General features: G+C 41.7%; 1 protein-coding gene across 1 annotated transcript in view; it reads left to right on the forward strand.

Moving 5' to 3' along the window:
* The window catches only part of dmd (dystrophin), a 289,183-nt gene that overhangs the window by 210,297 nt on the left and 51,698 nt on the right, over nucleotides 1-27,188 (forward strand). Inside the window, exons 46-63 of the mRNA XM_087179530.1 lie at nucleotides 294-416; nucleotides 588-760; nucleotides 2,280-2,415; nucleotides 3,359-3,534; nucleotides 4,312-4,459; nucleotides 4,699-4,824; nucleotides 8,079-8,228; nucleotides 8,438-8,536; nucleotides 8,948-9,047; nucleotides 9,472-9,641; nucleotides 10,942-11,059; nucleotides 12,645-12,856; nucleotides 13,066-13,220; nucleotides 15,311-15,500; nucleotides 20,044-20,213; nucleotides 20,334-20,490; nucleotides 22,463-22,574; nucleotides 24,775-25,043. Coding sequence (XP_087035656.1) covers nucleotides 294-416; nucleotides 588-760; nucleotides 2,280-2,415; nucleotides 3,359-3,534; nucleotides 4,312-4,459; nucleotides 4,699-4,824; nucleotides 8,079-8,228; nucleotides 8,438-8,536; nucleotides 8,948-9,047; nucleotides 9,472-9,641; nucleotides 10,942-11,059; nucleotides 12,645-12,856; nucleotides 13,066-13,220; nucleotides 15,311-15,500; nucleotides 20,044-20,213; nucleotides 20,334-20,490; nucleotides 22,463-22,574; nucleotides 24,775-25,043 — 2,784 coding nt within the window. The remainder of the gene's footprint in view (nucleotides 1-293; nucleotides 417-587; nucleotides 761-2,279; nucleotides 2,416-3,358; nucleotides 3,535-4,311; nucleotides 4,460-4,698; nucleotides 4,825-8,078; nucleotides 8,229-8,437; nucleotides 8,537-8,947; nucleotides 9,048-9,471; nucleotides 9,642-10,941; nucleotides 11,060-12,644; nucleotides 12,857-13,065; nucleotides 13,221-15,310; nucleotides 15,501-20,043; nucleotides 20,214-20,333; nucleotides 20,491-22,462; nucleotides 22,575-24,774; nucleotides 25,044-27,188) is intronic.

The raw sequence follows: 27,188 nt of genomic DNA on the forward strand, positions 1-27,188 counted from the left end.
GGGGGGGGGGGGGGGGGGGGGTTAATGTAAAGTCCCAGATCGTTTCCAGAATTAGTTAAAAATTGAATTTTTTTTTTTTTTAAATTAAGCCCTGATCTGTTGCCTGGTTAGAGAACTCAACATGCATGTGTCATGTAGTTATTTATTTATATATGGAGTCAGTGTTTTTGTCTTTTTCTGATCTACCTCTCTACTGTGTGTATGTGAACATGTATGTGTTGGTTCCTACGCCTTCCTCTGTGCGCGTGTGTGTGTGTGTGTGTCTGTGTGTGTGTTTGTGTGTGTGTTTCCAGGAGTACCTAACAGAGCTGCAGGTGTTGCTGCGCTCTGTGTCAGAGACAGACTTCAAGCTGAACTCTCCTGAATACTGGCCTGCGGCGTATTATAACCTGCCTCAGCAAGAGCACTGCCTAAAGGTCAGCAAGGCTTCAGTGTTTCTGCCTGAAAGACACACACTATATTTCTCTGAAAATAATATCAACAGTCAAACATCTGCTCATTTACAGAGGGATCTGTGTTTCTTTTGTGAAATGTATATAAATACTACCCATGTGCCAAACATAATTTCATCACTGTCACTCACACAGGACGTGAAGGGGAGGATCGACATGCTGCGAGGCTCAGTGGAGGGAGCACTGGCTCGCAGAGAGAAGATGGTGTCGGGTGCACGGCCTCTGGAGAGCCAGAAGATCCAGGAGACCTCCACCCTCCTCAACACCAACTGGGACAAACTGAACAAGCTCTACCAGGACAGACTGAAGTAAGGAGGGAGACGGAGGGAGAGAAAAGAAAGTAAAGGGGTCTGAATACTTTCTGAAGCCACTGTACATATACAGTATGGACACATATAGAGAGGGGTGACAAACTGAAGGAAACACTGTAATAAAGAATTGCAATCATAACAAATGCAAGGAAGAATCACTCACTCAATGGTTAATGGGGAAGTATGAAAATTAGTGATATGTAGCTTCAAATATGTTCACAGATAAATTGTATAGGGGGTTGTGGACAGTGTGTATAGTGGTATATTTCCAAGTGTCCCAAGTGAACACTTTGAACAAGGCTTCATCAGCCCATCGCTCACGACCTTCACAGTCTCCACATTTCAACCCAACTGAAAACCTATGGGACAATTTGAAATCATTTTTTGGACAGCGCTCTCCACCATCATCATTAAAACACCAAAGGAGTGAATATCTTCAGAGTGTCAAATGGTCATCACTCCAGCAGAGTTCAGAGAATCTATGACAAGGAAGCAATGAAGCTGTTTTGGAGGCTTAAAGTGAAACCAACAACTGAGTAAAACACTTTGTGTTGGTTTTTCCATGAATTCGTCACCCATCTGTAGACATAGCTGATACAGAGACCACTTTCTAACCAAGCCATGAGGAGAAAGGAACTTCCTGCAGAGTCAGGATTGTATTGAGGCTCAGATCTGGGGAAGCCAAGAGGCACAGAGGCCTCCATAATTCTTACATGGAAGACGTTTGGGAGAACCAGGACTCCACCCAGCCAAACTGAGTATTCAGGGAAGAAGGACGTTGGTAAAAGAGGTGACCAAGGACCTGATGGAGACTCTGGCTGAGCTCCAGAAATCCTATGTGGAGATGGAGAAACTTCCAGAAGGACAACCAGTTCCAAGCACCGTGCCTGGTTCCCTCCATAAATGATGCTCACACAACTGAGGGCAAACAGTTCAATCTTGGTCCTTCTGGAAGTTTCTCCGTCTCCACACAGGATCTCTGGCCAGAGTCACCATCAGGTTCTTGGTCTCCTCTCTTCTCCCTGATGTTTCAGTTAGTCCAGGTCCAGCTCTAGAAGAGTCCTGGTAGCTCCAGACTCTACATGTCAGTATGATTGAGACCACTGTTCTTCTTGGGAACCGTCAATGCAGCAATGCAGCCTCCACACAATCCTGTCTCTGAGCTCTGCAAGAGGTTCCCTCCACCTCTTGGCTTGGTTTTTGCTCTGATCTGCATTGTCAGCTGTGAGACCTTGTATAATTGAATTGACCACAGGTAGAAACAATCAATGTGTAGAAGCATCTCAAAGATGATCAAGAGAAATTGAGGAATCAGAGCTAAATTTAAAGTGTCATAGCACAGGGTTTAAATTTGTCATTATGGGGTATTGAGTGTAGACTGAAGAGGGATTATTTTATTTTAGCATAAAGCTTCAACATAACAAAATCTGAAAAGTGTACATGAGTGTTGAACTGATTCTGTGTGTTCATGTGTGTGTGTGTGTGTGTGTGTGTGTGTGTGTGTGTGTGTATCAAGGCGTTGGCAGGATTGCAACTCGAAGTGGCAGAAGTTTGGTTCGGATCAGAAGGCTCTGGAGGAGTGGCTGAGTGACGCTGAGAGCGCTGTGAAACAGGCTGAGAGCGAGTCAGCAGCACACAGACAGCATCTCAGGGTAACACACACACACACACACACACACACAACCAGAAACACAAGCATTTTGCTCTTCACATATAAAGAAACATTGTACACACATGTGGGTGATTGTGCCCCAGAAAGCTGCCGAGTGTATTCCAGTTGTGGATGACTCATACTTCATCTCCAGTGTCCACTAATGCTGCTGAAGTGCCCTTGAGCAAGTCACATAAATCCAAACCACTTCTGTCAGCACTTTCCTCATTCTTTTTCCTGGTTTTCTGCCCAAACCGATGCTTCATGTTAGTGGCACATTAAAAGACAAAGGAAGTAGCATATAACATGACTTTAAAAGATACATATTGTGTCATGACATGTCAGTTCAAGACATGATCTGACTGACATGACATCGAAATATGTCATTACATTTAATATAGTTTGTTTGTTATGAAAAAAATCACAGTGTCTCATCCTGATTAGGTAATTAGAGAAATATTTATCGGTCTTAATCTCTTAAATGTTTAATAACAACATTGTCCACTTCCACTCGGGGGAATCCCTGTCATCATGTTCCAAAAGGTCTGAAAACGCAAGTGGACACGTACTGCCCAGCATGCATTGGGTTGTTGCGAGAACCACTCTCAGTTAGAGGTGGGCAATCTGACGGTCTTATATCATGGATGATCTTTCCAGATGAATCATACAGAACGCCTCATTGAAAGTTTCTATATTTAGATGTTTCATTTAAAAGTTCTGTCTCTGCTAACAAGCCTGTGTTTACTGTTGAACAGCTAGCCTAGCCCGCTAACTGCAGCTGGATACAACAGTCCTGGTTCTGCTCTGCTCAATTATACAATAAACCTCCTGTGTGCGTGTGTGTGTGTGTGTGTGTGTGTGTGTGTGTGTGTGTGTGCGTGCGTGCGTGCGTGCGTGCGTGCGTGCGTGCGTGCGTGTGTGTGCGTGCGCGTGTGTGTGAGCAGGACCTGACGGAGGCCATCCCCCTCCAGGAAGTGGTGTTGGGCAGAGTGAACTCTGCAGGAGAGGACATCAGCCAGTTGAGCACACCAGACGACGCCTCGCGGCTCAGAGCGCAACTCAAACTACTCAACACTCGCTGGGTGAACACCTGTCAGCAGCTCAACGAGCACAAGAGGAGGTGTGTGTGTGTGTGTGTCTCCTCTTTACCAAATCACACACTGTCTTCATGTAAAGAGAAGCAACATAAACCAGTTGTAATTGGTAAACCAAATTTATGAAACAGTGTAGAGATAAATAAAGTTATGATCAAGGGTAACTAAAAGAGGGGAACAGGGCAAACAGGGGCTGCCAGCTTGATATAAATAAATAACAGGAGATCAGTTAAGGTCAGGCATTCATATCCCCATCAGCTTCCACACAGTGGTCGCTAGTCTTCCTGGGGTCCACACACAAAAACAACATATGAAAAAAACACACTATATCAATAAAGCCAAAAACACAAAACAATAAAATAACTAAAATAACTCCAAATGTAAAAGAATCAGCAATAATAACTTACAATGAAAACTAAATCAAGATAGTCACTAATGCACATTAAGACAAAGACAAAGGTGCATAAACCACAGTAACATCTAGATGGTATTAATTACATTTTCTTTTATTATCCTCTGAAAAGAAAATCTAAATTTAATTGGCTTTTAACTTAGTATTTTAATACTCACTGGATTATTTAACTCAACTAAGCATGTGCACAGCTGATCTGTTCATGATGGCTCTTTATCCTGAAAGAGCATCTCCAGGTCAGTGGGCGCTGCCTCCGTCCAGTTCATCATCCATCTTAAGAAAAGTTCAATCAAGCTGCTCATCAATACATTAAGCATTGAGGCATTGAGCCCTCAGGATATCCCTGTATTCCTGTCTGTAGAGCATCTCTGTCTGTGCTGTCCTCCTGCAGGTCTTCAGAGGCGCGTACAGCAGCCACAGAGCTGCAGGAGGACGTGGGCTCCATGCTGGGCTGGCTGGACAAGGCGGAGGACGTCCTGGCCATCCCTCTGCAGCCTGCAGAGCCACAGCACGTCAGAGACACTCTGGGAAAAGTCCAGGTACAGTCAAGACTCAACACAGCAGTTAACATGATCCACTGAGCTCTGTGTGTTTGTTTGTACATCTGTGAGTGTGTCATTTAATACAGCTGCTAAAATAGTGTCAACTCTGCCTTGAAAAGCATGTGTTTCTATGTGTGTGTAGTTTTATGGTTTCCAATGAGATGCTGTCATGTGTCATTGTGTGTGTGTGTGTGTGTGTGTGTGTGTGTGTGTGTGTGTGTGTGTGTGTGTGTCAGGCACGTGTGGAGGAGCTTCCTGCCAAGAAGGCGGCAGTGGAGGATCTGAACTACAGGCACAAACAGATCCCACTTCCTGCCGACAAACAGAAAGACATCAGGATCATCAATACTCGCTGGTCTCAGGTCAGCAGTTACCACTGTGAACACAGCTAGCAGCGTGCCAGCATGTACCAACAGACTCTCATCTTCACTCATCAGAACAAGCTGTGCCAGGATGTAGATTTATCCATTAGTGAAGCAAATATATACTGTAAGTAGATAAGGGTTCATTTATTGTGATTAAACCTCTTTTGCTCTTTTCAGTTTACAGACATACATTAAAGACAAAAAAATGCACATAAAGGATATAAGGTAACAAAAAAAAAGATAAATTAAAAATAAAGTAAATAAACAAAATAAAATAAGATCATAATATGTGATCATATGATCATGATCATAATTCTTCAGTGTTGGATACAGGCCATTACACCTCCATATTGCACTTCATTTGAGTCCATCGAGCAAAGACACTTATATGATTTAAAAAAGAGTAGGGATGGGATACCTGAACATCAGTCATCCTGGCAATCACCTCTACTTATTGCACTCAAATACAAGCCCTGTACCTTCCTAAATAAGTATAGACTGTTATTAGCCCTGTGGATTAGCTGCTCATAGGAAGCCATCTTAGCCACTTCGTCCCTCCATTCATTGAAACTAATACGCTTTTTTGATTCCGAGTGCCCTAACACTATTCTGCTCCCTGGTAGAAAGGCCAGTTTCACCCAGGAACATAACTTTGATGACAAATTAACTTCCATTGGCAAAATACCCAATATGCATAATGCTGGATTCACACTAAGATTTGTCTCTAATATGTTCTTAATACAGCTGACTATTTCTAACCACAAGTTATGCACCATTTCACATTCATATAGTATATGAGACAGTTGTGCCCATGCCTTTGTTGCATCTCCAACATGCATCATCATTCCTAAGCCCCAACCTTGATATTTTTGATGGGGTCCAAATAATTCCTATTCAGTATTCTAATACTGGACTCATATTATTCCAAGGGAACCTTTAGAAAAGTTGGAGTTTAGATATCAGGGGAGACATTGGAAAAAATAAATTAGATGAACACATTCATTTTTACAGTGTTCATTCTTTAAAAAAAGGATGTGGGTGGAGAACTCCATCTGTTCATTTCCTGCTTAAGGCTCACCACTTAAAGGTTAATAATTCATATGAAATAGATCATTTAGATTGCAGGTTATGTGTATGCCCGTATACGGAAACCCCCAGTCTGCTAAATCAGGGTTCCCGCGGGTCCTTAAAATGTCTTAAATTAAAATCCAGGTAATTAAGGTCTTAAATTGTCTTAAATTTACCATAAATTTGCTGTAGGTATTAAATTTCCAGACGGTGCGTTTAATGCCGATGGGAAAGCTCAGTGGATGACCGTAAAACATTGTGTATTTGTTTAACTTAGTACAAATACCGTCGTAAATGAGAGATCCGCGATTAATAGCCGTTTTACGGTACGTCAGAGACGGACTGACGTCGGCCTGCGTGCAGCCAGTACGCGCGGTGATTGTCAAAGTGCGGTTAGCAAAGCAAAGATAGGAAAGTGCAAATTCAATTACAAATGGATGGAGGAGGATTAATTTAGGAAGTGGTTGGCCCCCGCTGAAAATAACAATAAGGCAACGTGCAAATTTTGTAAAAAGACTTTTTCCTTAGGGACCACGGGTCTTAAAGCAGTTGAGGTGCATATGAGAGGAGTTAAGCACCAGCGGTATGCGGCGGCAGCAGCTAGCCACAGCGGGGCCAGGCTAATCCCTGCGTTGTTCGGAACACAAGCTAAAGATACAAATTCAGACGCCACCCCTCAGTCGGCTTTGAAAAGCTTCATTTTACCGCCAGAGATCCAAAAGGCAGAGGTACTGTGGGTTCTCCATACTGTGTTGAAGCATAATTCATTTAAATCTAATGAGGAAAAAGTGGCGTCTTCGCTGCCATGATCCCCCGATTCCCAGCGTGCAAAGTCATTCACCTGTGGTGAAAATAAAACGGTGTATCTCGCCAAATATGGCATAGCCTCATTCATCAAGCAAATGATAACGTTGGTCTTGTTTTTCAAACAGTTATGTAAATGATTTTCAACATTTTGGCTTTGGAGAGGCTGTTTTGAGGAGTTTTATTATTGAAGTTATTTACAATGGAGACTGCTTTAAGTGTTATTTGTGTTATTCAGTGTTATTCTGTCCTTATTTGGAAAATGATTGTTGGCTCTGTTCTGTGTCACAATGGAAAGGAAACAAAATTTAAAAAATACAACTTTTAGCTTTGATTGTGTTTAAAATAAAATAAATTTGAGTATTTTCTACCAAAGAAATTATGACATTTTTTAGTCTTAAATTTTATTTGTTGAGGTCTTAAAAAGTCTTAAAAAGCATTAAATTTGACTCTTAAAATGGAGCAAGAACCCTGTAACACAGACTGTAGCTTATAACATTGTCTGGGATTTACCTATTTGTCTGTTTCTTAGCCAGAGAAATTACTTTCTCTGACTGAGACTCTGATGAGACCTGACTGATCTCATCTAGAATACTGGAAATGGATATTCAGGGTTGTTTTAAATATACATCATCAGACAAACAATGTTCACTCCCCTGTTCTCAAACCAGACATTTTTACGTGCACAAATCATTTCAGACAAAGGTTCAATAACTACAGTGAATAAGAGACAGAGAGTAAGTCATTTGTGTTTAACAGTGCTGAGGGATTTGAATTAAGGAGCTGAATCAGAATAAATAACTAACTTAAGTTTTTCCAAAACTGAAAATAGAAAGCTAGCTAATTTCCCACATGTACAACTTTTAACAGGGACATATATAAAACGTCTTACATACAGAATATATGACGCACTGCTGTGATCTGTGCTGCTGTGGATGTTCATACTGTCCAGCCTTCTATTCTGTGTGATGTTACTTAGTTTTACAGTAAATACAGGAAATGCTCACAAGCCCTTGTCGAATGTTCGGCAGATCAGAAGAAAGTGGGTTTTTAAGGAGGCTTCTTAAGGAGGTCTGAACTAATATTGCCTGTTTCATTCAGAGGCTGAACTGAGGGGCTGCAGAACTGGCAGTTTGAGATAAATAAGAACTTTTATTTAACTGTAAATCTTGCAAAGCTCCTCTAGTGGAGTCCCAGAAAAAAATTATAGAGCTGGGAATGAGCATAAAGGGGTCTCCTTTAAACCCTCTACTCCCAGTTTGTAACACAGGCTTTTTGTTATAAACTTGGGTCAAGCCCATATGTCAAGCCATCAAAAAACTCTCCTAAGTCAGTGTAAATTTTTATGTGCCTGACTAAATCACACTGTGATTGTTTAGGTGTCCAAAGCTCTGCCTGAGCGGCAGCTGGAGATCGAGGGTCTGCTGAGGGAGCTGGAGAAGCTTCAGGGTCAGGTGGACGACCTGTCCGTCTGGGCGTCCAGCACCAGAGCCAAGCTAGAGCACAGTCCTGAGGAGCCATCGCCCAGGGTACGACACACACACACACACACAAAACCAGTATTACCCAACATACCAGACATACCCACATTACCAGCTCAAACTGGCTGAAATGAAATTATACTTCTCTCTGATTTGAATTATAGAATTTCAAAATGCTTCTAAAAAGAAAATGCTGGTCCTTGAATGAAGGGCAGTTCACCTGAAGATGAATGTTGTCTCTCTGTTTGCTTCTTCAGATTATTGAGGAAGTGCAAATGAAGCAACCAGAGGTGGAGTTAGTTTTGGAGCGCGGCGATCAACTGTACAAAGAGACTCCTCCCAGCCAGCCCGACAAGGTGAGTAAATCAAACTGTCAACACTGGAGCCAACATCATTCTTCTTTTGACAGTGTGATGTGTTTCTGACACACACACTGACTCATATTTTCCCAATTGCTGAAACATGGTCTTTTTGAAGATGATGAAAAGGACATTTTCAGTGTTAAACGTGCTGGTCTGCTGTATCTGTGTTCCTCTGGGGAATCAAATAAACGTAACACTTCTCCTTTCATCTCTCATCTTCAGACATTTCATCAGATCCATTTTATGTACTTCATTAATATATGTCAGAGAACATTACAGCTTTTGAAGATCAAAGACACTGGACCATGTTAGACTCTCCCCACCTGAAGATGCTCTATCAAAATAAAAGCCTTTGGTTGCGTTTGTACAGCTGAACTCATGCGTGCATGCGTGTGTTTGTGATAGGTGAAGTATATCAAGCTGAGAGAAGACTGGACAGTGATTCTGGAGCTGCTGCGGCAGCATAAAGAGAGAACAGCTGCTCTCCTGGTGGCCAAAAAAGCCAGTAAGACTTCCTGTTTTTCCAGACAGCTGATGAGTGTATATGGCATTTGTTTTTCTGCATGTGATAGACAGCTCTATTTACAAGAAGTAATGATATTTTGTGTATAGAATATATTTTCACCAGTGCTCACCTTGATAATGCAACTTCAGAAGATTTAAGGGGTTCAGACTAAAACTAACATATCCTGTATCATGTCTTGACATTTTTTGCCTGAATTCTCTCTTCAGTTTTATGTCCTTTACAGCTTTACAAGCCATTATACAAATGTTAAATGAAAGATCTATTTAATGTGAATTTTAAAACTCAATTTCCTGTGTAAGATCAACATTTGTATTGATAAAGTGGCAAGCTTGAAGAAATGCAAACAAATGTTTGTGGCAGTATTTTAGACTGTATTTTTGGCGTGCGTGTGTGTGTGTTCAAGATGAAGGTCTGACAACAAGTTCCCAGCCTGACTCTGCGGCGCTGGCTCAGTTCAACAAGTCCTGGGCTGAGCTCACTGATTGGCTGACCATGCTGGATCACATGGTGCAGAACAAGCGAGTGGTGGTGGCTGACCTGGACGACATCCGCGACAACATCAGCAAGCTCAAGGTCAGAACCTCAAAATCACAGACGACTAGACCAGGCTCAGGGATTTCTGACTTCTGGAAAAACTGATGCTTAACAGTGTTGCTGGTTGCTAAAAAAAATATTTATGAGTTGAAATATATCCTCAAAATCACCTATATTATAGAAATCATGTAAAATGGAGCCACAATTACAGAGAAATAGCAATTTGTGTGTGTGTGTGGGTCTGGTTTGTTTGTGGTTGTGTGTGGTCAATGTAATGTCTTCTGAAATGATCTAAACATGATTGTGTGTCTAGTTGAAATGTGTGTAAATCTATGTATATTGTGTGTATTGTGGGGACAGTCTAGCTTTAACTTTGATGACAGAAATGTTAGTCAGGTTAAACACCACAGATATCAGAGGAGTCTCTAATCAGCTGCCCCCCCTGCACTCGGAGGTTGCCATGGTGATTTTAACTGCTTAGTTTATACTGAGTGAGACAGGGATTAAGCTGAGAGACACCTCTCAAACTCAAGTTTATCAGTAAAAGACCATAACTCCTATCACTAAAGTTTCATATTATCTGAAAGAGGAGACTCTGTTGAACACAGTGATATAAATTATGTTTGTGACATTAGAAATGTGGGTGGTACAGTGATTTAAAAAATACTTGCTTCCTGTTTCCCCCTGGTTTTCTGCCCAGTTTACATTAGAGTGAATGGAGCCATTGGATGGCACTCCTGCCACTTTGAACTGCATAGTTCAAATATTGTCACTCTGCTTCAGGAATCACATTGTGTGAAAGAAGACAAATTTGTCTACAATCTGTGAAAAAATGATGTGTGTAGAGTGAAATTTGTGGCCTTGAGGATGAGAGAAAGTACAGTTTAACACCTTCTCTATATTATGTGTTTGATGTCGCCCATTCATTTCTATGGGCAAAAGTTAGTGAAAAAAGGCTGAATACTTTGGAAATTAGGAGACATATGGCTGAGAAAAGTGAAGCCCAGAATCTCCTGATTGAGATGCACATTTTGATGTTTGAACATAATTTATAAGATAAACAGTGTCTGACAAGAGAAAATTTGTGAACCTGAGAACATCATAGTGGGATTGTATGCACAGCAAACAGCAGAACAAACATAGAGGGTTTCCTCGGCGACATGAAATGTACAATATGTATTTGCTGTTGCAGTTTAGTTGCATAAAACATCATTTGTAGGCAACAGGGTTGGCAGCCAGTACTTCCAAAGATTAAAACCTGAAAACAAGATTCTGTATGTTTTTATTACTAATTTATTTTACAGCTAAAGAAGAAGAAATATTGATTGTGTGTTTTCAGGAATCTCTGCAGGAGCTGGACCAGCGGCGCCCCCTCCTGGAGAGACAGGTCACCGCAGCCCAGAACCTGAAGAACAAAACCAGCAATCAGGAGACCCGCAACGCTATCACTGAACGCAGTATGTCTCTCTCTCTCACACTCACACAAAGATCTAATAGTACCCTGAGCAAAAGCTGCGAATGTGTCATCTCCTCACAAACAAAGCCTGCATTTTTCATCAGTTTTTACTGAATGTAGATTTAAAGCAATGAGACTAATGTATGATTTCATTGCCAAAACACCTGCCAAAACAAGAGTGTGGCACACTACAGTAGTCCCTTATCTGCACCATATTTACATATGACACAGCCTAATGAATGTACAATGAACTTTTGGTCTCCTAAAAGGAACGCTTGGTGCAGCAAAATATGAATACTCTGCAGGGAATGCAGAAGTAAATGTAGAAAAAGATCTGCTGACTCTCATGAGACAATGCACATGAAGGTGGGCATTTACTAAAATTCTATATGTTAATGAACCACTAATTAAAAACTAAAATAGATACTATAAATTCATTCTTATGGACAAAATAATAACATTATGTGGTATGTTATATTTTCCTCTTCTCCTATGTTTTATTTGAAGTGTTGATCCATAAGAAGATATATTTATGGTTTTAAGAACCAAAAACTATCTCAATGTAGTTTTAAATCTCCTCTCCCAGGCTTCTCTCTGGAGCCAATCAGAAGAGAGGAGGCTCTGAGCCTCTCTTCTGATTGGCTGACTACTTCTGAGTGATCCAATAAAATTATAGCAGATTTCAGGTAAACACTCAAAGAAACCGAATCCTGCAAGGTTGGATGGTGGGTCCAGGTGGGCGGGGCTTGGGACATGGCTGAGAGCAGTGACTGCTCTGTTGTGACATCACAAAGTTCCAGAAGTCCTGACAGCTGGTTTTAAGGCTCAGTTTCTGAATACAGGCTGTGTGTATTTCTCTGTGGACTGAGGCTTTGATACTTTCACAGTATTAATATAGAACCTAGACCTGATCTAGCCTTTAGACTATATGGACCTTTAATACACAAATAAACAAATACATACTTCTTACTAATTCTCAGCTAGAATTAACATCTTCCAACACTTTCAAAGTAAAGTAGTGTCCCCTGATGATGCAAGAATGTCTTTTAAATTACAGCCTGCTGCTAAACTTGCAATTGGTTGAAAAGAAAATACCTTTGGAACTGTAGGAGTTTACTTTCTCCACAGGAGGAAGGATACTGTATATGTGATGAAACGTCAGTCATATAAACCTCCAGAAAGATCAGTGTGTGAGATATTTGTAGAGAATTTATTTCCATAAGCAGATTTTTTTTTTAATTTAACAGGCCCTGTTAATGAATATGACTGGCTGCATCAGTGGTAAGATAGAACAGGCTGCAACTGGTTTTCCAAATACTCACTGGAGCACCAAATGTGGATTCATCTGCTGCTGCAAAAGACAACAAAGACACTCTTCCCCCATAATGTCCAATTATAATCCATGTGTTTGTCCTTCAGAATATGAGTGGGTTATTCACTTTTTATGCAAGTCTCTCCACTGGGATAGAATTTAAAAAGTTTGCCAGACCCCTGTGGTCGTCATCAAAAACACAAAGTAGTGCAGGATCTCACTCATTATGATTCTAAATTTAAGCAGTTTCCTGTGTTTGACATTTTCATCGCAGTCGACAGGCTTCAGACTCACTGGGAGGACTCTCAGACCAAACTGTCTGATAGGATGAAGCAGCTTCACAACATGCTGCAGGACTCCACTGATTGGCTGGACACAAAAAAGGGGGTGGATCATCTCATTAAGGAGGCCAATGAGAGGATGGAGTCCTGGCAGGAGATCACTTACACAGTGGATGATGTGAAGAAACAAAACGCTGAACTGAAGGTGGGCTCACTGATGTTTGAATACGATGGCACTCTATATATATATATCATTTTAAATGTACACACCATATTTCCACCTTGTATGAGAGATTAAAAAACAGATGCTACTCGTACTGGTGATGACTCACTTCACATTTAGAAGGTCAGTGTGAATCATCCTGTTGATTTGTTTCCTTCTTCTCTCTCTTCTTTGCCACCCTCCCTCTCCAGCTCTTTCTGAGGGAGCTGCAGCAGTGGCAGGGCCAGGTGGATAAAACCAATGCGCTGGCTGACAAACTGCTGACGCTATACGCCAATGACGACACACACAAGGTCACGCATGTCAACAATGAGATGACGACCACCTGGACGCACATCGGCAAACGGTGATGACACACAAATGTTCTGTATATAAGCACCAGTCTACATTCAAAAAGCAAACGATATGGTGCCGTTACCTTCCTGTAGGAATGACAGTGAAAGTGAAAGATTAATACTTTTTACTGGTTGTTTATTATGTGGATGTTGGTGGGTGAAGGTCGATGGGCTTGGTTTCAATACTGTAGTAAATGAAGTGGCCCAAGGTTCTGAGTTCAGCCCACTTTTATTTTCACTTTATATTAACAACTAAGGAACTTATTGTCATGCAGAGGATGCAGTTTTATATATTTGTTGATCTTCACTCTTAGTGTGTGTTTTTACACCTGTTGCATTTCCACTCTGGTCTGGTTTGTGTTCACACTGACTTTTTACAATTGAACCAAGAGCAGAAAACTTGAAAAGTCATGCAGACTGATAGGAAACACACTGACTGGACTGTCTGATGTATTTCTGCATCATCAGGCATCATCAGGACAATCAAATTCCAGTGACTGACAGCAGGTCATTATAAGCTGCTGCTTAGTGATTATAAGCTTTAGTAGTAGGCTGCAGTGATCGCATGTTAGGATGTGAATAATGACAAACAGGTAGATAGAAGAAGACGTTACAGGTATCACTGTAGGGTCACCGTGTATTTTTAATGGAGCAAATGGAGGATGCCTGCACAACACACTGTAGTTTTAACTGTTCTGATTGATTAATCAGGGTAAAATCCCCACACTCATGTGTTGATGCACATACGAGTCACCATTGCTAAAATGATTTACATAGATTCATTGCTCATACGGGTCTGTCATAGGATTGCTTCCTGAACAGCTCACAAGCAGCAGATAATCACATCTACGCTCACAGCATCCTGTGGTTGGTCTGTTTGCTTTCAGATGACAGGTGGGGCATGGGGGGAGTTTGAATACAGGGGATAAACATGCACATTTTCAGACACTATCTCCTGGAAGTCATAGTGTTGCACTCAGTTGTTTACATGAAGCCCCGCCCCCCAGAATCCAACTGTGGGAAGGTGTAGGGAGATGGGGTTTCCACAGCAATTTGACCATCCAACAAGCACTTTTGATGGGAGCATACTGGGCCCTTAACTGTGGTGATAAATGCTTTTTCCTGTGAGAGCTTCGTAATAAAAGCCGCCCTATGTTTTGCCAGTTGAATGCTTTTACTGTGAAGGTTGCAGCTGTAGGAAATGTTGGGTTGCAGTAACTGAATGCAGCTCTGATTCTGATACCAATGAGATCAAATTGCAAACAGTAATGCTGCATTGTTTCTTTAGAATCATAGGAAACAATTAAAATGATTGTAAAGAGACAAATACACTGACACAATAAATGGGACCAATAGGATGTTGCTTATAACTTTAACCAACATATTAAAATCTTGTGAAGAAGCTTTAGATTTAGGCTGTAAGCTGCTCACCACCACTTTTATAGTGGTTCCTGATTTTGCAGATTTTTTTTTTTTTTTGCATGAATGCATCAGAGGAAATGAAAATTCTGTCCATACACTGACTGTGTCATCGGTGTATTTTTATTTATAAAGCCACTTTGGGCAAACTTCCATCATATCACTGTAAACCCATGTCCGAGAATACATTGTGCTATGTGGAAGACGTTCTCTTGCTACAGCCAACTGGAATACTCTGTAAAAGGATATTAAGCTGATCAATGTCATTTCTCTAGGAAAATTCATATTGTAAATTTTAAGTTAGATGACTCCATTGTTACTTGTCTCTGTTTTTTTAATATTGGTATCTGCTGTGAGTATTATTATAGAAACGTTTTGTCTTCAACTTTTTAAGCTGCTGTCAAAAGATCAAAACACCTTCTTTGTGAAAGAGGTTTCCAAACTCAGTGGGACTTTCCTTGTTCAAAAAGGTTTAAAAGAAAGCAATAACAAAACCTCTGGGTACATTTTGAGTGAAACTGACCCTGAAAATAACATTTTAAGATTAATAAATTAATATTATAAAAGCTTAAAATGGAAAAATGAATGAATTGTTACCTTGACTTACCGCTGGTTACTGTCCACACAGCAGCTGGTTCACCTTGCTGACGTGTGTGTCGTCATGTATCTGTGTCGCCCTCAGTGTCTCAGACAGGGAGGCAGCTCTGGAGGCCACTCTGAAGCTGCTGCAGCATTTCTACCTCGACCTGGAGAAGTTCCTCAACTGGCTGACGGAGGCTGAGACGACCTGCAACGTGTTGATAGGCGCCACCAACAAGGAGAGATTCCAGGAGCAACCCGAGGCCGCCAGGAACCTGCTGGCACAGTGGAAGGTAGGGCGCGCACACACACACACGCACACACACACACACACAACGTTATAGTAAGGGTATAACTCAGTGTGAATGTTTTTACCCTTATTATATTACCCTTATAAAATGAGGTCTATAGATTTTATCCCCATTTTACAATTTATAATTACAGGGAAAATGACAATTTCAATGTACATATTGTTTAGAAAACATCTGGACCTGTCCTTTAATGTGAAGTAGCAGCAGCAGGAAATATCGGGCTTCTATCAGCACACACACTATACAGCTGAAAGTGATGAGTAAACAGTTATCTGATGATATACAGTTTTCACATACAGCTCTGCACAATTCAAGCAGGATATCCTGTGTAAAAAAAAAAGAAAAAAAAAAAAGAAAAAAGAAATATTGTATGTGTTGGTGTTGTGTTGTTCTCAAACTGAACAAATGAAAGGGATCCAGCATGAAATCCATGTTCTGCTTGTGGCAGCAGAAGACAAGAGCGACAAGAAAACAGTGTCACCTACAGAAACTAAAGAAGTGCAAAACTGCTCCATCTATATGTTTTCTTCTGCTGATCGGTTGTCGTGTCCCGGTGGCAGCGTGGTAGTCCACATGTCCCTCTCCCCAGCGACGCTTTCCAGCAGCAGAGAACCATGACCTCAGATTTGGAGGTGCTGACTCTGATCCTGGCCACGTCACACTCAGCTGTGAACCTCCCCAGTGCATGTTGGTCATGGAGGTCGTGGTCTGGACACACTCCTCACCTCTGCTGCACCTTGAGACCCAGTCTACATCACAACATCACAGGAACAGGAGACAGGCAGAACATGTCACTCAGTCAGACAACAAGAAATAGAGAGAGAGAGCTGCAAGCCATAAACAGCTGTTTCTACACACCTCCCCTGCTAATTTCGAGTGAATATTCCGAAAGCTCCGGGTTTCCGAGAAAGGCAGAGAAAGCAGGCAAACCTGACACTCTCTCCCTCTCTCTTCGGTCGCTCTTTCTCTCTTGTGATCCTCAATACGATCATATCAGCTATTGGCAATTTCACAGGGTGACAATAGGACGATCTGAGTACGGACAGGATCGCACAACTCTATTCAGGGGACCCCTGAGCCAACCGACCTGTTAGTTTGCCGCCTCCACAGGCTAAGATAATCTTATGACTACAGCTCCTTAAATGGAATTTGAATGTATTCATCTCATTAAATTTACTTGACACTCGTATCTCCAGCAGTGATATAGAAAATCAGGAAAATGGAAATGCTAATGATTACAACATTTCATCACATGAGCTCTACCAGACGTCCAGGACATTTCCAGTCTTTGACCAACAGTTTCAGACCATCTTCCTCGACTCTGCCTCGGCTGGTATGACAGGAATCTTTGACATAGCAGAGGAGAGACATTTCATTGGTCTACAGCTGCTTGGTAGACAAATGCAAAATCCCCCACTGCATTGTGGGTGTTGAAGGGAAGGCTCTGTTCTGCGAGAGAACATGTTTTGACCCTCGGCCCTTACCCTGCACCCACACACTCTTTCTGTTGCAATGGTACATGCGCACACACACACACACACACACACACACACACACACACATTGTAAAGGAAATAACACAAGCACACATGGAGCATTTTGGAAATGAATTTTCAAACACACACTGTTACAAATTCAGTCACAGTGCACACTTCCTTTCCACTCTCACACACACACACACACACACACACACAGCTCTGTCAGTACAACAGCAGCACTGTATGCAGTGCTAAGATAATCTGCTGTGTCCAATTATAATGGCAGAGGGCGACGCGGCACTGCATCCAGAGCACACACACAGTCTCAGGCTACAACACTGCACGCAGATAACGCTTAATTGGAAAATGAGCACACTCATCATTTTATGCACCAAAGTCTCTTCACCTCCTTCCTCCCTCTCTTTCTCTATCTCACACTCTGACTCACACTCTACATTTCTCTACAACTAACTCTCCCTCCATCTCTCTGTGACGCTCCCTCCCTTCCTCTTCATCTCCAAATCTCTCTCTCTCTGTCACACACACACACACACACACACACACACACGTTTAAACAGAGGGCATTTTATGCAGTACACTGGGAGATAATCTTGAGGGACTAGAAGAAGCAGATGATGATGCTTCCTCTCCTTCTTGACATCTAGCTGTTGGATACCAGAGTAAAGTTTGGAAGATGCTGCGCAGGAAGGTCTACCATGTTCAGGTTGGGAAAGAAAATCAAACAATGTTCTTTTGTAGATAAGTGTTGTTATGCTAAATTAAGGAATTTCGTTTTTTGGAGAAATGTGTCATCTATAACAAAAAATGTTTTCTTATATAAGTCAAGCTAATTATTGAGCATTAGTTCAGATATCTTTTTCTTTTATTTTGACTTTTTTTTTTTAAGTTTTCTGATATAAATCCTTTAGTATTGTGCAACAAAAGAGCTCATTGAGATATTTAGCTGTTTTCAAACTCTGTTAATTCATCAAGAAGCCACATTGTCACATTTGTTTGTCATATAAGCGAAAAGTCTAAAAAGAAATAAGCTGATTCTCCTCCTTATCAAAAGAGCAAGAAGAGAAGTTTTTATTTTTCTCAAAAATGTGATAAAAAGAAGTCGTTAACAAAATGTGAAACCATCAATTTACAATAAAGATTTCATCACAGAGCTCAGATTGAGGGAAAGTCTTCAAAACTGAGGTTGAGAACATTTAGATTACAGGAAAAAACTGTAACACACTTTCTAAATTCATATTCATCAGTCTAATGCTGCACTCCACCTTCACTATCTCCAGTGTTTTCTATTTGTTCTATTCTTATCTGTGTCCTCTTCTTTGGTGCAATGACCCAATTTTCCTTTCAGGTGTCATTAAAATTTCATGTCATCTAATTTATCATAAAACTTCCAGTGAGTGTAACTTTCCTTAACAGAATGTTTCCCACACTTCTCAAGGCTTTACTCAAGCTTAAACATGTAAGGGGGAAAATGAAATGCCATTGAAGATTGCTTGGTTCTTTGTTAGTGCTACTTAAAGGACAATCTCTGTGAGGTTTTTTCTAAGAAATGAAAAGAAACATGCAAGGTTTTGAAAGTGAAAAATACATTTTTCCAAGAAAACTGACATAGTTATTGTTGTTATCCACATAAAACTTTCTATTATTATTAACAAGATCATGTTGAAGGTGTTTTTCCCAATGCTCAAACAGCTTGGTGATGATGAGTTAAAGCTAAAGTAGAAATACAGTCTCCGCAGCATCACTGAGCTGACTCAGTTCTGAGGCTGCAGAAGAAGAAGGAACAACACATACACAAGTTAAAAACATTAGCCAGCTAATACAAGCATAGGGCTGTCCAAAAAATAGCTAGCTATACTAGCCAAATTTAATATCACCTGAGCTAGCACCTTGCTACAATGCCCCTGCTTAGCATCTCACCTGCCAGTATTTTTATGTCTCTGCGGTGTTGACAGTCAGAGCCGGAGGCATATTGTTTTCAGGTTGTCCATCCGTCTCATTCTCATGGACACGATATAGATCAGTAACGCCTTGGTGGAACTTCTTCAAATTTGGCACAAACATTCACTTGGACAGATTAGATCTTGGTGGCCAAAGGTCAAGGTCATGGTGACCTCACAAAACACTGTTTTGGCCTTGTTTTCTTTTTCATCCTCGCCTTCTCTGATCCACCTTTTTTCCTTTCTCTTTTTGCTGTTCGAACCGATGTGAAGCCTTAGTAGCCACAGTAGCTTACTTGTGGCCCCGAAGCGATAACAGCCCATCAGGAATTATCCTGACCTTCCAGATTACCACTTACTGTCACTGTCTACTTGCTGAACTTGGGGTATTCCTGAACAGGAAGTGCTCACAGAAATCAAGCTTAATTCCACTTTTACTTTACAAAGGTTGGTTTGTTAAGTACTTTGTTCCCTTCTACCTTCCTCTCAGCAGCATTAAGAGCTTCAGTAATGGATTTAGTGTAGGAAAAAGTACACAGGTGGGACCCCTGTTGTCGTCGCTACCAACTGATTCCAGGCTGAATAACACATTATGACATTTCAGTGCTACAGACGGTTCCATCCACAATGCATTAAGTCCTGCATTATGGCTCAATCCTAGAGAGTAAATCACTCTCTCAGCTCCTGATCCCATTACTGAGCACTCTAACGGAGAAAAAGTGAATTCCTGAAAGATGGCTGCTATTACCAAGAAAATTAAGTGTGTGCTCCAATTGTGTGTGTGTGTGTGTGGGGGGGGGGGTTGTGGTTCAGGTATTACTCATGTTGTGGGGACCTTAATCTGTTTACACGGTCACATTATGAGGACTTGTGTTCCTTATGGGGACAAAAAAAAATGATTACATTTTAAGGTGAGGATAAGGTTATGTTTAGGGTTAGGCAAGTAGTAGTTATGGTTGAGGTGAGTAGAGTAAGTCTCCAGGAAATTAATGTAAATCAATGTAATCTGTGTGTGTGTGTGTGTGTGTGTGTGTGTGTGTGTGTGTGTGTGTGTGTGTGTGTGTGTGTGTGTTTATGTGTGTGTGACCAGGATCTCCAGGCAGAGATTGACAGCCACACAGAGCTGTACCACTCTCTGGATGAGAATGGCCAAAGGATCCTCACCTCGCTGGAGGACCCCGATGCTGCTCTGCTCCAGAAACGTCTGGACAACATGAGCCAGCGCTGGAACGACCTGCGCAACAAGACCCTCAGCATGAGGTGAGGGGAAACTTAGGTTCCTGCATCAGAAAGCAATTGACATACTTTGACTTTGTTCTGGAAAGCATGTAGTTTTCACAAAGCAAAAGGAAGGAAAAAAAAATGTGTTTGTGTTTGCAGGGCTCACCTGGACTCAGAGATGGCTCCATGGAAGAGGCTCCACATGTCCCTGCAGGAGCTCCTGAACTGGCTGAGACTTAAAAGTCAACAGCTGGAGCAGGAGCCGCCTGTAGGGGGCGATGTCCCTGCCGTGCAGTCACAGCTGGACACACACCGGGTAGGAGGGATCACACACACACACACACACACACACACACACACTACGTGGGACACGGACAGGCAGTGATTGTCTCTGGAGCATATTAGTTGAAAAATGGAACATTCTGTTTTTTTGAGTTGTTTTTTCAGTTTGTGAAATTGTGTTGTTGGAATTCATGTAGGGCTGTTTGCGAAAATCTGGAGTTTAGCTTTAACTAAGTTTTGTCTGAGTTTAGAAGTATCAAATTGCTGGTCATCCACGTCTTTATATCTCTAAGACACGCCTGGCTTCATAGATAAGTACAGCTGGGTGTCATCTGTGTAACAATGGACTTTTATCTGGTGCTTCCTGATAATATTACCTATAGGACGATTATTGACATGAACAAACTAGAATCTATTTCATAAGTCTGACTTAAACCAGTTTAGTGCAGTTCCTTTAATGCAAATGACACGTTCAGTATAGAGACAAGGACATACCCATCAATCACAATACACCACGGCAACAACTATAGTAACACAAATCACACTGACTAATCAAACAAACAAGGCCAATAATGAAAGGGATGCATGGAATGACACAAAAATGTATATTTAAAAATATGTTTATACTTGAACTGACCATCACCTGAGAGCAGCAAATAAAAGCAGTGATAATGTGGAAGTTTCAGAGAAGGCGTGTTGATTTAAGCAGTTAGAGGGTTAGCAGCCTGTAGAGTGGAGGGAGTGGAGTTAGTGTGGAGAGGAGAGGATCGACCTGCTGGTGCAGGTCAACAAGCGAACTCTTGGATACATTCAAGTGAGGATGTTTAAAGGTGTTTTTTTGTTTTGTTTGTTTGAGCAAATTATTTAATGGGATGATTTGATCTTTTCTCCCTGGGGAAGCGTGTCACCCCTCACTGCCCTGCGTCCCCACTCAGATTCTCTCACAGATTCACACATTCTTTCCAGGAGAGCACACCCAGAAGAATGTTGGAGTGAGTGAGTGTGTGTGTCTGAGTCACACACACACACACTCACACACATTAGGACTGCAGGTCCATTAATGAGTCTGTTGTTCTGTCAGTGTTATCAGATTTCTTTAATTTCAGGTCAGTTCTGTTGTGGCTTATAGGGTGTAGTGAACTGCTTGTACAATCGCAGTACGCCTGTTTTCTCTCTGTCTGTGTTCCCATGGTTGCCCCCTTTTATCCCTCCCTGTGCTCCTGGATTCATGTATTGTAAACATAGTCCTGGTCCTGGACCACCTGGAATGCATTGGTGTGTATTGGAGTCTGGCAGATGATTTGCACTGTGAAGGGAGGAAGCAATTGTCCTGACATCCTGGGGGAGGTTTAGCTTAATGCTCGAAGTGTGGTTTGCAACACACTAATAAACTAGCCCCCCTCCCCACACTAATTATTTTTGTACAGTCCCTTATCATCAACATACTGTTTATCACAGAAACCTTCCTTCCTTCCAGTTAAGTGTAACTCACACAATAGAAGAACATACATACACTTGTCAACCCCAGTGCAGTTAGCAATCAATCAAAGTCGATGCTTTGAGAATAAAAAGCTATGTGGTCTGTGTTGATTCTCTATGACCAATATTATACAAATGAAAGGCTCAGAATAAATGGCCAGACAGGTTAAACAAAAGATGACTCAGATGATTTGGTCAATTCATGTATAAGAACTATAGAATTATGATTTCCTGTAGATATAATGAATGTAAACATAAATTGTATGTAAGGGCCTCTCAGATATACAGACATCTGAACCTATAACAGTGGCACACAACACAAGCAAACATCTTCATCAGTTTGACAGCACATGTGCTGCAAATACCCACAACACAGCAGTGTTTCCAGGGGACACTAAAAAGCGATGCACCTGGCTGGGACATACTTGTTCAATAAAGTGTTACATTGAAATATAAACAATTAAAGCACTGTTGATAAGTGCAGTTGATTTTCCTGTGTGTTCATGGTTGTGTGTGTGTTCTCACAGGGCTTCAGGAGGGACCTGAGAGCCAAGGAGCCAGTTGTGACCAAGTCTTTGGATGATGTAGGAGTCTTTCTGTCTGAGCTCCCCCGAGACTCACCATCACCTGAGCAGAAAGGTATAAAGAAAAATCGGAATCGGCCCAAAATCAGAATTGGCTAAGAAAACGGTGTATCTGTAGAACGGAATCCCTGACCTAACGCCAGCACTGATCTAACCCTGACCTAACCCTGGTCTAACCCTGATGTTAACCCTGATCTAACCCTGACGTTAACCCTGATGTTAACCTGATGTTAACCCTGATCTAACCCTGACCTAACCCTGATGTTAACCCTGATCTAATCCTGGTCAAACCCCGACGCTTACCCTGACGCTAACCCAGGCCCTGACCTTAACCGCTGACCCAAAAATTTTTTCCCAACTGGGGACACAGTCTTTGTCCCCGGTTGGACAAGCCGTCCACAGTTAACTGGTCTTTAGTCAGAAATGTGTCCCCAAAAGAAGCGTATGACAGACAGACACACACACACACACACACACACACACACACAGCTCTGCATATAGGCTCTCCATGTTTCTTATAAGTGTTAAGACTGTCTCCTCCAGCTTTTCAGATTTACTTTGATGCTTTTCATGCTGGATGGATTAAGAATGTCATTGTAGCCAGTGTAAGCTCTTCTGGGTCAGGTAATTGTACCAGAGACATTTACATTTGAAAAGACCATGTACCTGCCATTTAAATGCAGAGTGAAATGTAAATACAGGAAATAACTCATTCATTAGTGACATTTTCAGCAGGAGCGGCACCATGATCAGCCCCAACTTTTCAAGTGCTGCATAAAAGGAAAGTATGAAGGGAACAGAACAAACCTTAAAGCTCATTTTCCTTTTGTGTGTGAGACACACGGTGAACTCTGGACCCCTGTAACAGCGTGGTAACAGCCACACGTGGAGGTTAGCTCACATTCACAGGCTTCCCTGTTGCACCGCCGGCCTCATGGCAGCAGCCCGGTTACCAGGCTGGTAGAAAACAGCTGAACTTTAACTTTGGCCCATTAAACCCAGTGAGCTGCCAACTCACACACACTCCGACAGCACAGAAAGAAAGGGTGAACTCCAGCTGCTAATCGCTGCTACACCGGGGGAAACAAACACCTTTTCCTCTGAGAACGTCACTCTGTCTCAGCAATTTGACCTTCAGCTGTGTGTAACATTTTGCTAGGTTTAAATTCAGCTTGCTTTCCTCAAAGAGAGCCTATCGCTCCACAAACAGCCTAAGTGCTTTGACATATAAGTGAGACTGTCTCTCAGGGGTTGGTCTTCACTGTCACAGCCACTGCTTGTGGTTTTTGTTGCTTTAAAAGAGGTAACAGGCTCTTAAAGTAGAACAGAAACATCTTAAACTGCGGCTGTGGAGAGTTGGTGCTGTGCACAGGTGAAAAGAAGCAGCAGACAAACACAGCAGGCCTTCAAATGAACCAACAAAAAACATGACAAGAGACTGAAAGATGCTGGAGAGGCTTGACATTTGCAACAACGATGCGTACAATGTCTTCTTTCCAAAATAAATGTTTGTCAGCCCCAGCAGAAAGATGGCTGATTGTTGCAGCTTTTTTTTTTAGCCACAGTTTATTATGACAAGCTGTCCGTTCCATTCAGTAAAGCATTAAGGTACATTCGTTTCCTTGGACTCAGAACTAAAGTGATCAGACTTGGGAGGTCAAAGGTCAGGGTCACTGTGACCTCACAAAACACATTTTTGGCCTCTTGAATGTGATAGCTCAGCAACACTTTGAGGGAATCTCTACAAATTTGACACAAACATTCACTTGGACACAAAAGGTCAAAGGTTGTTGTGGCTGATTTACCATACTCCAAGATCCTTGTACACTTAGTCTGCAGAGTATCTTGACTTGTGTTCCACTGAGTTAATCCAACCTTATTATAAAAACTCGATGTACTCGCACTCAGGCAGGAGAACTTGAACAAGGGTTTATTTCCATACTGCAGCGTCACAGCGGGTGAATGAATTTTATATCTCAACCTGGTCCATTACCAACGTGAAATCTGTTGCTTTTAACACAGTGAGAAACGTACAGACTTCTCAGCGTCTTATTAGCGCTGCCTTATCCAAAGCACCAAACTGTTTTACAGCATCATCACCAGTCGTAAAGTACGACCATATAACTGTACACTTAACATCAAAATAATAAAAGAGTAACCTTAGCATAATCAGCTGATGATGTCACAATCTGACCTAAATCCACTATAATTTCCACATTTTTTTCAGGGTTTAAGACACTTATTTTTCCCCGTAGATATCAGCCCAGAGGAGCGTGCCCAGAATGTGGGGCGAGTCCTGCGCAAGGAAGCAGATGATGTGATGACCAAGTGGGACCAGCTCAACACCGACTCCACCGACTGGCAGAAGAGGCTGGAGCTGGCTCTGGATCGGCTGATGGAGCTTCAGGAGGCGGAGGACCTGCTGGACGGACAGCTGAGGCAGGCGGAGATGGTGAAGGAGGCGTGGGAACCTGTGGGCGACCTGCTCATCGACTCGCTGCCGGAGCACATCGACAGAGTCAAGGTCAGAATGAATGCTGCTCACGTTAGATTTAACAGGATTTACTTTGTTGTCATGTGTTCGGGGACTTTAGAATTGAAAAATGTCCTTTTATCACTAAGTTTTCTGTGGAAGAGCAAATCAGGCGTTTTTTAGGGTGGAGCCACAAGCCTGACTGATTGGGAAAAACCTTTGTTTTCTCACGATCCTCAGTTCAAGCATCGGGCACCTGCCACCTAACATGTTAGCTTAAAGAAACAGAATCAGTACCAGCTGGGGGAAGCAGCACATTGTACAACAGCCAATTGAGAAGGCAAAAGAGAAAAGGCTGTATATGAGAGCTGAATGTCCACTATTATGTGCAGAGAACATTGAGAAAGGAGACGTTGTACATTCAGTCATTCCCTGTATCTGTGTCACGTAGAAGTCACAAGAAGTGAACGTGACCACAGGTTCTGATGAAAATATTGGATCCATTTTTTCACAAGCCTTATCTCTTCAGAACATTCGGACATCAAACTGTCATTTTTCAGACAGTTCAGGAGAAAATGAACTTTATCAGAGACCTGTTTCCGTCTCAGCAACAAACTCTCACGTGATCTCGCAGCACAGATCTCTTCTCTCTGTTGGTTCTGGTTCTGGTTCTGGTTTCACCCCTGCAGTGCCGCCAACGTCATTTTCCAACCGGATAAACAGAAGTTTAGAGGGACTCACACGTGAAACCATGAATTCAAAGTTAAAACTGAAATAAAACTCATACGTCTTTGCTAAATAATACTATTATTCTCATTATTATTGAACTGTCTTTGAGTATTATTATTACAAGCAGAAAAATCAGGCGCTAATTTTTACTGTATATAGTGTTGTTATGTTTTGACACAGACAAGAAATTCATCAGCTAGTGTTAAGATAAGATAAGTCTGGATATGATTGGATATTAATATTAGCTACTGTCACATGTCATACCAGATATATCGGCCTGAATGAGCTAGCTGGTGCACCACCCACTTAGGAGACAGGAAGTGTAAGCGCTGCTTGTAATGCACCATCTTTGTTTTGGGCTCTCTCTTGAATCAGTGGCCCTCAGCCAGAACACAAGCACAATGCTTTGTTACAGATGAAACTACCCACCAGTATATACATGCTCTGGTCACTTCCAAGCAGAAATTCCAGAAATTTGCTGGTTTTCAAATGTGATGATTTGATGTTTTTCCTGTTAAATACTTGTAATGGAGCATCTTGCAGTGTGTTAGGAACTATCTGTTATATAAGCTTGCTGTCCTTCCTCATCTAATCTTCTATATTACTTTGAGTTTTTTTCTCAGCTTCCGTCACAGAATGCGTAACTACTCTGTCCAGAGTGAGTTCTGTTTTTTTGTGGGGGTTTTTTGTTCACAAATGAACTATTGTATATTTTTCTATGCTGGAGTGAGGCTGTGATAAAGCTGGAGAATGCATGAAAAGGAGAGGTTCGTTTTTCAGTCTGGCCTGGATAGTTTGGCTTTATCAGCTCTATTTTGGAACTTGTAATCTGCAACTACAAGGAGAGTTCCAGCTCTACTTTTTGTGCATATTTCTCAATTTGTGAGCAAAAAGCCTTATCTCAGTTATGTCTCTATTCTATAAAATCTTTATAAGACCTCGAGAAGGGAAATGTAAAAGCCTTTCCTGTGGATGATATGCTTTAAATCAATCACACTGTTAATGTGGACATTTTTCCAAGATTGATAACAAACTACTTGACCCTAATGCAAATGAATTCAGACAAAGCAAATTTGTCCAACATTGAAACCATAGAAATTTACAAAAACACCAGTATCATACTTTAAAACCTTTCCACTGACATTTGGTTTCTCTTTAACTTGGGGGGGGGGGCATTTTTGCCTTTATTCTGATAGGACAGTGAGAGATAGACATGAAAGTCAGAGAGAGAGAGAGAGAGAGAGAGCGGGGATTACATGCAGCAATGGGCCATGGGTTGGACTCGAACCTGTGGCCGCTGCGGTCAGGACTAAGCCTTTCTGGTACCAGGTGAGCCACCAAGGCGCCCCTTTATTTATATTTCAAGATCTGCATCGTGCAGCTCCCGAATCAGATATGCCTGCAGTAGATGATTTCAGATTACATTTTTCACTTGTGTGTGTGTGTGTGTGTGTGTGTGTGTGTGTT

The sequence above is a fragment of the Seriola lalandi genome, unplaced genomic scaffold, assembly GCF_002814215.2.
Source record: "Seriola lalandi dorsalis isolate HSWRI2012SDOR001 ecotype SW California unplaced genomic scaffold, Sedor1 jcf7180002054850, whole genome shotgun sequence".
Taxonomy (NCBI): Eukaryota; Metazoa; Chordata; class Actinopteri; order Carangiformes; family Carangidae; genus Seriola; species Seriola lalandi.